The sequence below is a fragment of the Eurosta solidaginis genome, chromosome 2 (assembly GCF_040869045.1).
Source record: "Eurosta solidaginis isolate ZX-2024a chromosome 2, ASM4086904v1, whole genome shotgun sequence".
Lineage (NCBI taxonomy): Eukaryota > Metazoa > Arthropoda > Insecta > Diptera > Tephritidae > Eurosta > Eurosta solidaginis.
In genome coordinates, this window is record NC_090320.1 from 57,170,598 (window position 1) to 57,186,711 (window position 16,114).

At 37.7% G+C, this 16,114-nt stretch overlaps 1 protein-coding gene across 14 annotated transcripts in view; it reads left to right on the top strand.

Annotated features, from left to right (window-relative positions):
* Nucleotides 1–16,114, top strand: part of LOC137239784 (uncharacterized) — an 88,814-nt gene that overhangs the window by 45,267 nt on the left and 27,433 nt on the right. For 13 of the 14 annotated variants that reach the window (XM_067765443.1, XM_067765442.1, XM_067765438.1 and 10 more), the window contains 2 exons: nt 5,719–5,833; nt 5,927–6,242. In XM_067765443.1, coding sequence (XP_067621544.1) covers nt 5,719–5,833; nt 5,927–6,242 — 431 coding nt within the window. Of the gene's footprint in view, nt 1–5,718; nt 5,834–5,895; nt 6,243–16,114 lie in introns of all 14 variants that reach the window. The other variant, XM_067765449.1, reaches the window with a different exon arrangement.

Consider the following 16,114-nt stretch of genomic DNA (forward strand, 5'->3'; position numbering starts at 1 on the left):
TTTCAACTCCCCGTTCCTAAAAGCTGGATTATCATCTTTAGTCGATTGCTGGCTCTTTTGCCAAGCCTTCTTTTGCCAAGGACTTCTTGCTCCTTACAGAATCACACAGCCACATCATAGGGCAAAATCTTTGTCAGCGAACTGATTTCGAAGTGCTTCCGCTGTCTCTCGGGTCTATAGAAAGTGCTCGTTGAGAGGGCTCTACATCTTTCTTTGTCTGGTCTTCTTCTCAACTCAATTTCTTTTTGCGCGCTCGCAGACTGACTCTCCAGTGGCCTCGCTATCCAGACATGAATTATCGCTTATAGCATTTTCTTCTTTCACGGCTTGCAATGCTGTTTTCTCTCTCTCTCTTCCACATCATATTCGTTAAAAGTTTTAGAGTTAAACATCTTTATCATACGACCAGCTGTTCAGAAAGACGGGATCGGCGGCCTTATATAAAAGATATGGAAACATAAACGCACGCTTCAGCAGCGCAAACAGACACTGTCGCCCTTCTGTAAGGCAGCGGAACGGCGTAGATGCAGGCTTCTAAGCGACTCGGCCACATTACAGGGTGCTATGGAGTTCAGCTTAGTACATCGTATTTTGGATACCTCCTAATATGTAAAATCCTGTTTACCCCATTTTGAAACGGGCTACTTCGTTATTCAGGACAGCGACTAGCCTAATCAGTGGAAGTTCGCAGGACTGCTAAGCCAAACCAAACGGCAAATAAGAACGAGGTTCAGAGAACATATTAGAGATTACAACAAAAAAATATGGAATCCAAACATTATACCCAAGTCTAACTTCGCGAATCACATGGTCGAGAATGAATGTTCCCCAGCAAACATCAATAAATTAATTACATCAATAATTAATTTTTAAATGAACAGTAGACATTTTTTTTAGATGACAGCCCTATCACAAACGTCGTAAACGAACCAAATATTTTATCGGGAGCAACAAACACTTTAACTATCGTACATCAGAATTAGAGAAGTCTGCGTCAGAATTTTGATTCACTATGTTTAAACCTGGAGGCCTTTGATTATCTCCCAGATATAGTTTTTGTATCGGAAATTTGGATTTTCTCCTATGAAGTAGATGATTACCGTATTCCTTATTACTCCTTTTTCGCTAATGCCAAAGACTCGTACTCAGCCGGTGGTGTTGGAGTTTTTATTCATACCAAGTATGAGTGCGAGGTAACACGACTCTGCCTTACCAGTGCGGATATTATGAAAATAGATATGAAAGTATGTATGTGATAAGCTACTGAGCCTCGCTTGTGTGTACAGACTTCACTCTGTTCCCTTGCATTCATTTTATGAAGAGTTTTCATCGTTTTTAGATGAGGTTAAAACAACAAATCTAGTTATTATAGGAGATTTCAATATTGATTTATTCGGCAACAACTCTGCAGTAGATAATCATCTTGAGTTAATGGCAAGTCATGGTTTGTCATCGTTTATTAAATGTGTTACTCGACCTGACTCTGGCACATGCTTAGACCATATATACGGACGCTTCGGCGATTCTACTTTTTGCCCATATGTGGCTTTAAACCTGGATCTGGGAGTTTCCGACCATTGTATGATCGGTCTGCAAATTACTTGTTTAAATTTTATTCGTAATAATAACCGTAAGAGGATGACAGCTGTCAAGAAAATTTATTTCAGAGATCTTCTGATATCACTTTGTTATGAAAGTGCGAAAATGTTTACGCAGAACAGGACATAAGCAAGGCGTACAATTTATTTTTGTCTACGCTTGAAGCTCACTTAAGTAAATCCAGTTCTGCAACTTTTCCAAAGCGTTCGAATGTGATTCTCAAGCCCTGGATTAACCATAATTTACTCAAAAAAATTAAACTAAAAAATAAACTACGAGCTAAAAGTTACAAACATTCCAGTAACAGTCGTCTCCGGAAGCGCGTGAACCGTCTTACAAGCAGGTTGCATAAAGAAACTCGTTTAAGTCAGGAACTTTTTTATAAAAATAGGCTAACAGCTGCATATGGGGACATTAAAAAAGAATGGAATGTGGTTTATGACATCCTTCATCGGAATTCGGTCACCAATGCTAATTCTATTGTCTTAGATATCAACGGGGTGGATGTTTCTCACCCAGTGGACGTTGCTAATCACTTTAATGACTTTTTTGCTACAATCGGAAAAGCTTCCTTGCCCAATAATAGCCCTATTAGCTCCACATGTAACATCAACCATTTTGATTCTGGAAATACTTCTTGACATTTTAAAGTATTTATTTAATTGTAGTATAGTCTCAGGAGTATTCCCAGAGGATCTGAAATGTGCTGTTGTTATACCACTATATAAGAAGGAAATAGGAAAGATAAGAACAACTACAGACCTATTTCTCTTTTGATATCAATTTCGAAAGTTTTTGAGAAAGCTGTGAAGTGTAGGGTCATGGCTTATTTGGAAAAAATTAAATATTTCAGTCCTATGCAATTCGGTTTCCGGTCAGGAGCTTCTACTGAAGATGCTCTTCTTGACCTATGTTGCTTTATGTATAAGTCCATGGACGAAAGAAAGTATTGTGGTAGTCTTTTTGTTGATATAACAAAAGCTTTTGACATGGTTGACCATAATATTCTTCTAAGTAAACTACATTCAGCTGGCATCCGTGGAAATGTTCTTGATCGGTTTAAATCATATTTAAATACAAGAATACAAAGGGTCAGAATAGACAATTCTTTAAGCACAGCTAGTTCGATGGATTTGGGGGTCCCTCAAGGTTCAGTCCTTGGTCCGGTTTTATTTTTAATTTATATAAATTCTATATTTTCAATACCTTTCCTGGATAAAGTCATTGCTTTTGCAGATGACTTGGCTATTGCATATGCGACAAACAATGCATTCAATCTTTTTGCGGATATAAATCATGATGTGCACCTGCTGAGGCAATGGTTCGCTTCTCATAAGCTGATTGTTAGCAATAAGACCAAGCTGATGTATTTCAGCCTCTCAGGCAAGGAAGTGCCAAGCAGTGATATTACTTTTCATTCTGCAAGTTGTATGCGGTATGAACTTTATACTCATACTTGTATTGATCAGGGGTCTCGAGTTGGCTATGTACCTGAATTTAACTGCGACGGAAAATGCTTTAAGATCGAAGTGGTATCCAATTTTAAGTACCTGGGTGTTATAATAGATAAAAATTTGAGTTGGTCGTCCCATAACTCTACTATGAAACAATATCTGTTATCCACTCTGCGCTCATTTTATCGTCTTAAAAAACTATGTTCACGCAGTGTGCTGAAAATTGTGTATTTTGGACTAGTACAATCCAAATTACAATATGGTATAAGTTGCTGGGGAAGTGCGTATAATAGTAAAACTCGTCCGCTCTTAATTCTTCAGAAGTGTCTCATAAGAAGAATATGTAACGCGAACCGCCTATCGCACACTATGAACCTTTTTAAACGGTTAAATATTCTGCCTGTGAGGCACTTGTATTTCTATAAAGTTTTAAAAATATTTTTTATGAGGTGTGGGTATCTACGTAGTCCAATATACCCCCCACAAAGGCTAAGAAGCAGCTCACGTTCAAATGTTGTAGTTCCTGCTTCTCGTACCACCCTGTTTCGCAACTTCTACACAATAGTGTCCTGCATGGTTTTCAATAAGCTTCCTGAAGCTATACAAAACATTAGGAGACTATCCGTTTTCTTGAAGGAGGTGAAATTATGGCTCCTTTGTTTGAATCATGATGATATAGAAGTTCTGTTGCGGCCTGTTACGTAAAGTGTTTCCCTTTAAAAATTTAAAAATTTAACAAATTTTATAATTAATTAATATAATTACTAGTATTTTCATTATATTTTTTGTCTTTCACTACCTCTGTATACTTCTTTCGTAGTAAGCACACTTGTAAATTGGAATTTGTTTAATTCTTCAACTTCTGTAACTATTTTTACTTCATTACATAGATTTTGTATTGCACCCCACAATGTTCAACATAGATTTATAGTTATTTAAGGAAATGGTGTTACCTCTGTCCTGTTATTTGGACACTAAACACCATTAACTGATATCTTTTGCAAATTTTATATACATAAGTATACTTCTGTTTTATGAATTGTATAAATTTAATATTGCACAAGATAATAATGAATAAAAATGAATGAATGAATGAATGAATGAATGAATGAATGAATGAAAACAGTTAGGGCTCTTCACATACAAGCAAAAGGCCGACGTCTCAACGTACTCGAAAACATGGAAATCTACAAACAGAAAACATTCGACGGTAGAATAATAAACGAACAGATAAACACAATTTCTTACACAATATTCGAGCTTTGAAAACTTGTTTATTAGAAACAAAGTAATCACACAGGTACAACAGACAAACACACAACAACAAATAAACACAATACAATTAACACACCAAAACAACAAACCCACAAAGAAGGTCAAGCCACTAAAATTACGGATTATTACCTACCCCAGTCAGCCACACAAAACGATTAGTAAACCCCCCTCGGTTCTGAATGAAAACACAGCACATACACATAACTAAATATACACAAGCATCAATTTTGACAATACCTGCTCATGTACCTACGAACTATAAATACACGATAAACGACAACAACAGATCAGAACGAAAATCGACACTGATGATGGCACAACGCCGAAACCGGTTTGTCTCAAAACCAAATTTGACAAGGGATGACGGAAAATCGTTCCAATATACACCAAACCATGGTCACTATCGACTTTTTGTCGATAATAACTTATTTTTTTTTGTAGCGAGCCTAATTCAATAGGCCTGCCTACAGTGATCCTTCAGGCATAAGCTCAGTCTCAATCCTACCATAGTCGTTACACCTACATACATACATACATACTTGCAGCATAATTATTGTAGCTTTCTCATACAATGCCAAGCTTGGTCAACCTCTGTGCGTCATGCGGCTTAATTCTAATATCAATTATGTGAGGAATTTAGGGGAGTTCCTGCTTATTTGCAACCTTCTGCTAACGTTCGTATCGCTAAACTGTTGAATAAAACACTCCAATATTCTGTATTAAAAAATGGTCTTTATTAGACTACTTTGAGAGTACTTCACAATTAAACTTCACTTCGCAACTAATAGCGTGCTTAAATCGAAACTGCTTAGTCATGCCTCAGGTTGTGCTGCTTTTGAACTCATGGTTTCCTCGCTCACCCATTTCTCCTAAGGTCCAGTAATTTCTCAACCTTGATGCTTGCTTATCAGCCATTTACATGTATATGTGAGTACTATTTCGGCTGATGATGTGTTTGTGCGTATCTCTCCGTTGCCTTGTATTTATGCGAGTAAATGATGATTGATTTGTTTACGTGCACAGGAGTGGCAGCTGGCTTTATTATTGTTGTGCCTTTATTTAGTAACCTTAGTGATGCGTGTATCACTTAGTGATGGTAATATTCGTCACAATAGCTTAGCCTAATTTCGAGCCAAATCCAAGGAAGTATGATCGTTTAAGTTTGAAATGCTTTTGCAGCTATGCCTTATTTATGTACAATGTACTACCTATGCTTCAGTTTGCCACATTCAAATGAAATTTTTATTATGCGTTAAATTGAAGCATTCTTTCCTTTCTGTGTCTTTCCCCATCTAAATATCGGGTCTTATCGCGTAAACTACACGGTATATCTCTGCTCAACGAAAACAAATTTCTCTTTCTGACACTCGAACATCGTTCATTTGCGCAGATGTTCGTAATGATGGCGCCTCTTGTTCGGCAAACTTAAATAAGCTAAACATTAATGCTCAGGAATTCACAATGAGCTCAAACCGGATCACACCGCCACGTGTTGCAGATCATCGGTAAATGTTGCCGGCCGTAAGGCTTTACTAATAGAATTTTGCTTTTGATTTTCCATTTACAGAACTTAACTACAATCTACAACATTCTTCTAGTTCGTCAGCAGTCATTTACCCGGGTGCGACTTCACCTCAAGGTTTAATTCCACAGGCTAAATCATCGGCTGCATTACATCAGCAAATGCAATATATGGCAGCAACAAATGCAATGGCCAATCAACGTCAAGCTGGACTCTCATTCGGTAGTATGCCGATGACAAATAATCCAATGGGTACTAAAATGCATCACGTTGGCGCACATCGTCCCATTTTAATAACACATTCTCATCCGATGGCCGTGAATCGTTTTTCAGGTGGTGTCTCACAACAAATGCCATTGATAACATCACCATCGAGTGGTAACATTTTACATGTAAGTGTTTGATAAAAAATAATTTGAAACATTTCTCTCTTTGATCGAGATGCGAACCGGTGCCTGTATTAAATAAATAAATGCAAGGCGCGATAACCTCCGAAGAGCTTTTAGGCCGAGCTTCTTCTGTATTATTAGGCGCAAATAAAGCTTTATACGAATACCCTGTACAAAATTTCTGATGTGTTGTGGGATAGGGACCTTCGAAATAGATCCATCAGAATTACTTTTATGCTCTTGAAGTTATAATTAAAATTTATGATATAATTTTTGATTTTTGATGGCCTTGTTTATTTAAAAAATGTAGGGTTTTGTGAGCTCGAGGCCTTGCTTTAAATAAAACACTGTGTTAGTATTCACACATTTATTTGGTCGATATTTCGACTTCAATCTGAAGTCATTTTCAAGACTTTTTTAAAAACACAACATGAAAAGAAAATAAACAGAAATATATAATTTATATCACATACATATATACATTTATAACACTAGATCGACTTACTTGCATGTAAATGCCTGATCGACTAATCAGGTGTTCTAACAAAATAATAGGAAGAAGGTGGAAAAAGGAAAGTAAACAATTAGAGTACCGCAAGTATAAACAAATCTTAAGGAACCGTATAAGTAAACAAAATAACACAACAACAATCATACACAAAGCATTTTTAAGAAAAACAAGACAAAATGCAACAAAGCAAAATGTGCATGATATCCTCCCCCCCCTTTCATTAGTTGTTGTCCCCAATCTCGTTCGCAGCGGGATATTTGCTGGGTTGTGGCGCTCTCGATGAACCTTTTGTGATTTGCCCTGTGTGTTGTTGCTGCTTTGAAACTAAATTCCGATATGCGTAGGCACATTGGTCTACGTCCGACTTGTAATTCATTCTATTAGGGGTGTTCATAATATGGAGCATCTCCAAAATATATCGTTTATTGTAGTATTTTTCTTTATCGAGAATTCTAACATTTTCGAAATCGGGGTAATGTCCAGTGTCAGCACAATGAGATGACAAGGCAGTCTTGTTGTCCGACGAATTGTTTCTTAGCTTGATATTGGACCTGTGACCGGAAACCCTTGTCTTCAGTTTTTGTTTTGTTGTCCCCACATATACCTTTCCGCATACGTGGGACCCGTCGCCGTTGCATGGAATTTCATATACTAAATTAGATTTCTCTAACTTTGGAATTGGGTCCTTCATATTGTTAAATACTTGTCGGAGTGAATTGTTGTATGTGAATGCTATTGTGTATTTTTCTCTGTCAAATAGGTTCGAACTTTTCATTCTTTCTGCCAATCCGGGAATATACGATACTGGCTTATATAATTTATTGCCTTTTTCACATAAGTTTTCATTTTTGGCTCCTGCGTAAAAGTTGTGAATAAGTTTATTAATCAATTCTCTGGGGAATTCGTTCTGTTCTAACGTCTTCTTTATTATGGCAATATTCTTTTTGTGAAATATTGAAAATGACTTCAGATTGAAGTCGAAATATCGACCAAATAAATGTGTGAATACTAACACAGTGTTTTATTTAAAGCAAGGTCTCGAGCTCACAAAACCCTACATTTTTTAAAATTTATGATAGGAAATATCTTTTGAAAGAATTTCGGAAGCAATTTAAAACTACGAGCCGGACCCAAACTTTATTTATAGATTTGGATTCCAAATAAGAGCGAAAAAGGGAGCCGTACATAAAAACAGCAATTAGAAATAATATATATGACTAGAAGACCCGGTAGACGTTGTTCTGCTCTGAATTTGGCCTTTCTGCATACATTTTAATAAGCTTTTTCCGTCTGACTCTGCCCTCCCCCCTCTTCACTTTTTCCCAATCCTTTTATTCACTCCTCCCTCCGTATTTTTCGCTACATCTATCTCCATCTTCGTCTTATTCTATCTCTTTCTCATTCTCCTTCTCTCTTTTCTCTTCTCTCAATTTCTTCTCATTCTTCTGCATCCCTTATTGCCTGTCCAAGAGGGTGGTATGTATTTTATTCCATTCCCAGTCCCAGTCCCACTCCGAGTCTCAGTCCCAGTCCTAGTCCTAATCCTAGTTTTCCTTCCTGACGCTATAACTCCAGAAGGCACGAACCGATTTCCACGCTTTTGCATTCGATGGAAAGGCCTCCGGCTCCGTGAGGTTTATAGCACAGAAAATTCGCGATCGACGCAGAGGGTCTCCAGATATAGGCCAAAACGTTGACCCGGGTACCCCTATAATGTGTTTATAGAATATGGATATCAAATGAAAGCTGTTGATGAGTGCTTTGGTAGTGTAATTTTCATACCCCTGGGTGACTAGGGTCTCGAGACATGGGCCAAAATGTGGACCCGGGTACCCCTAGAATGCGTTTATAGAATATGGATAACAAATTAAAGCTGTTGATGAGTGCTTTAGTAGAGGATAGTTTTCATACCCCTGGGTGACTAGGGTCTCGAGATATAGGCCAAAACGTGGGCCCGTGAACGCCCAGATAGTGTTTTTACATTGTGGGTATCAATATGAAGCTGTTGATGAGTGCTTTAGTACAGGGTAGTTTTAATACCTATTGGTGACTAGGGTCTCGAGATATAGGCCAAAACGTGGATCAGGGTAACACTAGTATGTGTTTATAGAATATGGATATCAAATTGAAGATGTTGATGTGTACTTTAGTACAGAGTAATTTTTATGCCGCTGGGTGATTAGGGTCTCGAGATATAGGCCAAAACATGGACCCGGATATCCCTAAAATGTGTGTGTATTATGGATATCAAATGAAATGACATTCGATTTAGTCGCATCAACCTGGCAAAACTAATAAATATGCACGCGAAGCCGAAATAAATACAAGAATTAATAATACCCACATACCTATTTACATATGTACGTCCTATTGGATTTGCCTGAAATTTGGTATATAAAATTGCCTACATTAGTATTTACGATGCTTTTTTCCGGGATGTAGACCAGAGACGGGCTGGGACTGGGATTAGGACTACGACTGGAACTGAGACTGAGACTCGGAGTGGGACTGGGACTGAGACTCGGAATGGGACTGGAACAAACTACATACCACCCTCTGGGACTGGCAATAAGATATGAAGAAAAATGAGAAAAACTTTTAGAGAAGAGAAAAGAGAGGAGATGGAGACTGAGAAAAAGATAGAATGAGACGAAGATGGAGATAGATGAAGCGAAAAATACGGGGAGGAGTGAATACAAAGATTAGAAAAAAGTGTAGAGGAGCGAGGGCAGAGTTAGACGGAAAAAGCTTATTAAAATGTATGCAGATAAACCAAATTTAGGGCAGAACAACGTCTGCCAGGTCTGCTAGTTAGGTATAAACAAATAAAAAAATTTTCAATAAAATAATATTGCGACTATAAACTGAGATATAACCTATCCTATATTTCAAGTTAGATCGAACTACACACGGGGTGCAAAACAAATTCAAAATGGGTTCAGTAGTTTAGGAGTCCATCGGAAACAAACATAGTGACACGTGATTTTTATATATTAAGATGTATACATTTCGAGATATCCATTCCATAGTCAATACACTGTAGCGTTATGTGGAAGAGTTGATATGAGCGAAATCACACTTCAACTCCAGGCAAACACGTCATATACATATATTAAAGGCTCTGGCCGTATACACAACTTTTGTGTACTGCGGTTATGTTTGAAATAAAGAGGCAGAGATATTATGCAAATATGATCAAATACGTTGTTTTTGTTGTAGCAAATGCTTCGCACCTCCATTAGGCGCGACCGATTACAAATTATCATCAATATCCTGTAACGGGAGTCCAAGGAAACTTGCAGTTTCAACAGGGATGGACCATAGTGAGAGGGGTGTTAGAGGCGTTGGTTCCACATTACTATTGATGAGATGGTTGGTGTCATGTTGTTGTTGTTGTAGCGATAAGGACACTCCCCGAAGGCCTTGTGGATTTTTATCGATGTTGATGGTGCCTTGCCGGTTGCAGACCCGTGAAACTTCTAGCCCATAACGCTGTCCCACCCCCTAGATCCATCAGGAGTACGGGGTCACCAGAGCCTCGGCTGTTAATGAAACCGGATTCGCCACGGGTAGGTGAGGTTGACAATTGGGTTGGAGAAGCTATATATTGCGCTGGCAACCCCTTGAGAGGGTTGCGTTACACAACCCCTTGAATCAATTTGGTATTTTAGTCGCCTCTTACGACACCCGCTGGGTAATTCCTGGTTTGGAGGTCCGACGCCTGTTTGTGGATATCACTGAGGACCTGCTTGTGCTTTTTTGATTCATACGGCTGTGTTCTTAGGTGCCGTATTTCCTCAAAATGCTAAAGAATATGACCCCTTAAGCCCCTGGAAGGTGTGACCTCGCCAATCAGATGTCTGTTGGGATGCCCACGTTTCTGGGTATTCAACAGAAACTGTTTGTTCAGCATTCCATTTCTCTCCCTAATGGGGAGCACTCTTGCCTCATTGTGTAGGTGGTGTTCTGGGGACATAAGAAGACAGCCCGTAGCGGTTCTGAGGACAGTGTTTTAGCAGGCCTGTATTTTCTTCCAGTAAGTAACCTTGTTTTTTGTAACTAATCAACAAGGTGTGGTTAAGTTATTAATGATTTTGATTTCTTTTTTTAGGCATTTTTTGGTTGTAAAATTTGTTTACATTAGTTGGTAATTTATATGAAATAATTATTGCACAAAGAAAAAAAGCAAGTAGTACGAAAAAAAAGAAAATTAAATCAAATAAAATAAAAACAATACAACAAAACTAAATGAAAAAAATAATAACAATAAAAAAATTAATTAAGATAAAATAAAATGAACTAACTAGACGAAATTAAATAACTAGACTAAATTATATAAATATATAAATTATATTTAAAAAAAAAAAATAAATAAAAAGTATAACTAAATAAAAAACAAATAAAAAAAATTTATAAAATAAGATAAAATTAAATAAAACAATGTTGAATAAAATAAAATAAATTAACATAAAATTATATAAAATAAAATCAAATTTAATAAAATTAAGTAAAATAAAAAAATTAAACAAAATAAAATAAGATCAAATAAAATAAAATTAAATTAAAATGTGATATTCGTATCTTTATGTAAGAACATCTCGAAAACAAGAACCGAAATGGAAAATGTGATTCAAATTTAGGGAACCTTTCACAAATATTACCTCATTTCAAATTAAAAAAATTTATAAAAAAAGATAAAATTAAAGAAAGCATTTTTATTCCAAACATGACAAGGCAACAATAGTTAACACGGCAAGAAATTTTATAAGAGTTCTCTCAATCAGTGATGAAATATACCACGCGAAAAATAAAGAAATAATAAGAAATATCTTAGAAAATAATGAATTTCCCACTCATCTAATTAATCGGTACACACGTGATCATTTCGAACCGAGTAAAAACAGAACAATTACGCACGAAAGGATATATAAATCGGCAATTTTCGTACATTGGTATAAAAAACCCACAGAGATTATTGAATTTTTATTCCAAACATGACAAGACAACAACAGTTAACACGGCAAGAAATTTTATAAGAAGAGTTCTCTCAATCAGTGATGAAATGTACCACGCGAAAAATAAAGAAATAACAAGTAGGGAAGGCTAAGTTCGGGTGCAACCGAACATTACATACTCAGTTGAGAGCTATGGAGACAAAATAAGGAAAATCACCATGTAGGAAAATGAACCTAGGGAACCCTGGAATATGGTTGTATGACATGTGTATCAAATGGAAGATATTAAAGAGTATTTTAAGAGAGAGTAGGCCATAGTTCTATGGATGGACGCCATTTAGGGATATCGCCATAAAGGTGGACCAGGGCTGACTCTAGAATTTGTTTGTACGATATGGGTATCAAACGAAAAGTGTTACTGAGCATTTTAAGAGGGAGTGGGCAATAGGTCTATAGGTGGACGACTTTTCGAAATATCGCCATTAGGGTGGGCCAGGGGTGACTCTAGAATGTGTTTGTATGATACGGATATCAAATGAAAGATGGTAATGAGTATTTTAAAAGGGAGTAATCCTTAGTTCTATAGGTGGACGCCTTTTCGAGATATCGCCATAAAGGTGGACCAAGGGTGACTCTAGAATGTTTGTACGATATGGGTATCAAACGAAAGGTGTTACTGAGCATTTTAAGAGGGAGTGGGCATTAGGTCTATAAGTGGACGCCTTTTCGAGATATCGTCATTAGGGTGGGCCAGGGGTGACTCTAGAATGTGTTTGTACGATATGGGTATCAAACGAAAGGTGTTACTGAGCATTTTAAGAGGGAGTGCGCATTAGGTCTATTGGTGGACTTCTTTTCGAGATATCGCCATTAGTGTGGGCCAGGGGTAACTCTATAATGTTTGTACGATATGGGTATCAAACGAAAGGTGTTACTGAGCATTTTAAGAGTGAGTGGGCATTAGGTCTATAGGTGGACGCCTTTTCGAGATATCGCCATTAGGGTGGGCCAGGGGTGACTCTAGAATGTGTTTGTACGATATGGGTATCAAATGAAAGGTGGTAATGAGTATTTTAAAAGGGAGTAATCCTTAGTTCTATATGTGGACGCCTTTTCGAGATATCGCCATAAAGGTGGACCAAGGGTGACTCTAGAATGTTTGTACGATATGGGTATCAAACGAAAGGTGTTACTGAGCATTTTAAGAGGGAGTGGGTATTAGGTCTATAGGTGGACGCCTTTTAGAGATATCGCCATTAGGGTGAGCCAGGGTGATTCTAGAATGTGTTTGTACGATATGGGTATTAAATGAAAGGTGGTAATGAGTATTTTAAAAGGGAGTAATCCTTAGTTCTATAGGTGGACGCCTTTTCGAGATATCGCCATAAAGGTGGACCAAGGGTGACTCTAGAATGTTTGTACGATATGGGTATCAAACGAAAGGTGTTACTGAGCATTTTAAGAGGGAGTGGGCATTAGGTCTATAGGTGGATGCCTTTTCGAGATATCGCCATTAGGGTGGGCCAGGGGTGACTCTAGAATGTTTGTACGATATGGGTATCAAACGAAATGTGTTACTGAGCATTTTAAGAGGGAGTGGGCATTAGGTCTATAGGTGGACGCCTTTTAGAGATATCGCCATTAGGGTGGGCCAGGGTGACTCTAGAATGTGTTTGTACGATATGGGTATTAAATGAAAGGTGGTAATGAGTATTTTAAAAGGGAGTAATCCTTAGTTCTATAGGTGGACGCCTTTTCGAGATATCGCCATAAAGGTGGACCAAGGGTGACTCTAGAATGTTTGTACGATATGGGTATCAAACGAAATGTGTTACTGAGCATTTTAAGAGGGAGTGGGCATTAGGTCTATAGGTGGACGCCTTTTAGAGATATCGCCATTAGGGTGGGCCAGGGTTACTCTAGAATGTGTTTGTACGATATGGGTATTAAATGAAAGGTGGTAATGAGTATTTTAAAAGGGAGTAATCCTTAGTTCTATAGGTGGACGCCTTTTCGAGATATCGCCATAAAGGTGGACCAAGGGTGACTCTAGAATGTTTGTACGATATGGGTATCAGACGAAAGGTGTTACTGAGCATTTTAAGAGGGAGTGGGCATTAGGTCTATAGGTGGATGCCTTTTCGAGATATCGCCATTAGGGTGGGCCAGGGGTGACTCTAGAATGTTTGTACGATATGGGTATCAAACGAAATGTGTTACTGAGCATTTTAAGAGGGAGTGGACATTAGGTCTATAGGTGGACGCCTTTTCGAGATATCGCCATTAGGGTGGGCCAGAGGTGACTCTAGAATGTTTGTACGATATGGGTATCAAACGAAAGGTGTTACTGAGTATTTTAAAAGGGAGTAATCCTTAGTTCTATAGGTGGACGCCTTTTCGAGATATCGCCATAAAGGTGGACCAAGGGTGACTCTAGAATGTTTGTACGATATGGGTATCAAACGAAAGGTGTTACTGAGCATTTTAAGAGGGAGTGGACATTAGGTCTATAGGTGGACGCCTTTTCGAGATATCGCCATTAGGGTGGGCCAGAGGTGACTCTAGAATGTTTGTACGATATGGGTATCAAACGAAAGGTGTTACTGAGCATTTTAAGAGGGAGTGGACATTAGGTCTATAGGTGGACGCCTTTTCGAGATATCGCCATTAGGGTGGGCCAGAGGTGACTCTAGAATGTTTGTACGATATGGGTATCAAACGAAAGGTGTTACTGAGCATTTTAAGAGGGAGTGGGCATTAGGTCTATAGGTGGACGCCTTTTCGAGATATCGCCATTAGGGTGGGCCAGGGGTGACTCTAGAATGTGTTTGTACGATATGAATATCAAATTAAAGGTATTAATGAGGGTTTTAAAAGCGAGTGGCCCTTAGATGTATATGTGAAGGTGTTCTCGCGATATCGACCAAAATGTGGACCAGGTGATCCAGAAAATCATCTGTCGGGTTCTGCTAATATATTTATATATGCAATACCACTAACAGTATTCCTGCCAAGATTCCAAGGGCTGTTGATTTCGCCTTGTAGAACTTTTTCATTTTCTTCTACTTAATATGGTAGGTGTCACACCCATTTTACAAAGTTTTTTCCAAAGTTATATTTTGCGTCAATAAACCAATCCAGTTACCATGTTTCATCCCTTTTTTCGTATTTGGTATAGAATTATGGCATTTTTTTCATTTTCCGTAATTTTCGATATCGATAAAGTGGGTGTGGTTATGGTCGGATTTCGGCCATTTTTTATACCAAGATAAAGTGAGTTCAGATAAGTAGGTGGGCTAAGTTTAGTAAAGATATATCGTTGTTTGCTCAAGTTATTGTGTTAACGGCCGAGCGGAAGGACAGACGGTGGACTGTGTATAAAAACTGGGCGTGGCTTCCACCGATTTCGCCCATTTTCACAGAGAACAGTTACCGTCATAGAGTCTATGTCCCTACCAAATTTGAGAAGGATTGGTAAAACTTTGTTCGACTTATGGCATTAAAAGTATTCTAGACAAACTAAATGACACTGGGCGGAGCCACGCCCATTTTGAAATTTTCTTTTATTTTTGTATTTTGTTGCATCATATCATTGAATTTTGACTTAATTTACTTATATACAGTAAAGATATTAAATTTTTTGTTAAAATTTGAATTTAAAAAAAAATTTTTTTAAAAAGTGGGCGTGTTCTTCATCCAATTTTGCTAATTTTTATTTAGCACATATATAGTAATAGTAGTAGCGTTCCTGCCAAATTTCATCATGATATCTTCAACGACTGCCAAATTACAGCTTGCAAAACTTATAATTACCTTCTTGTAAAAGTGGGCGGTGCCACGCCCATTGTCCAAAATCTTACTAATTTTCTATTCTGTGTCATAACGTCAACCCATTTGCCAAGTTTCATCGCTTTAACCGCCTTTGGCAATGAATTATCGCATTTTTTCGGTTTTTCGAAATTTTCGATATCGAAAAAGTGGGCGTGGTTATAGTCCGATATCGTTCATTTTAAATAGCGATCTGAGATGAGTGCCCAGGAATCTACATACCAAATTTCATCAAGATACCTCAAAATTTACTCAAGTTATCGTGTTAACGGACGGACGGAATTTTTTTTCGATCCTGATTATTTTGATATATGGAAGTCTATATCTATCTCGATTCCTTTATATATGTACAACCAACCGTTATCCAATCAAACTTAATATACTCTGTGAGCTCTGCTCAACTGAGTATAATAAGAAATATCCTAGAAAATAATGAATTTCCCACTCATCTAATTAATCGGTACACACGTGATCATTTCGAACCGAGTAAAAACAGAACAATTACGCACGAAAGGATATATAAATCGGCAATTTTCGTACATGGCCTATCTAACAGAACCAAATATTCAAATCTATATGAC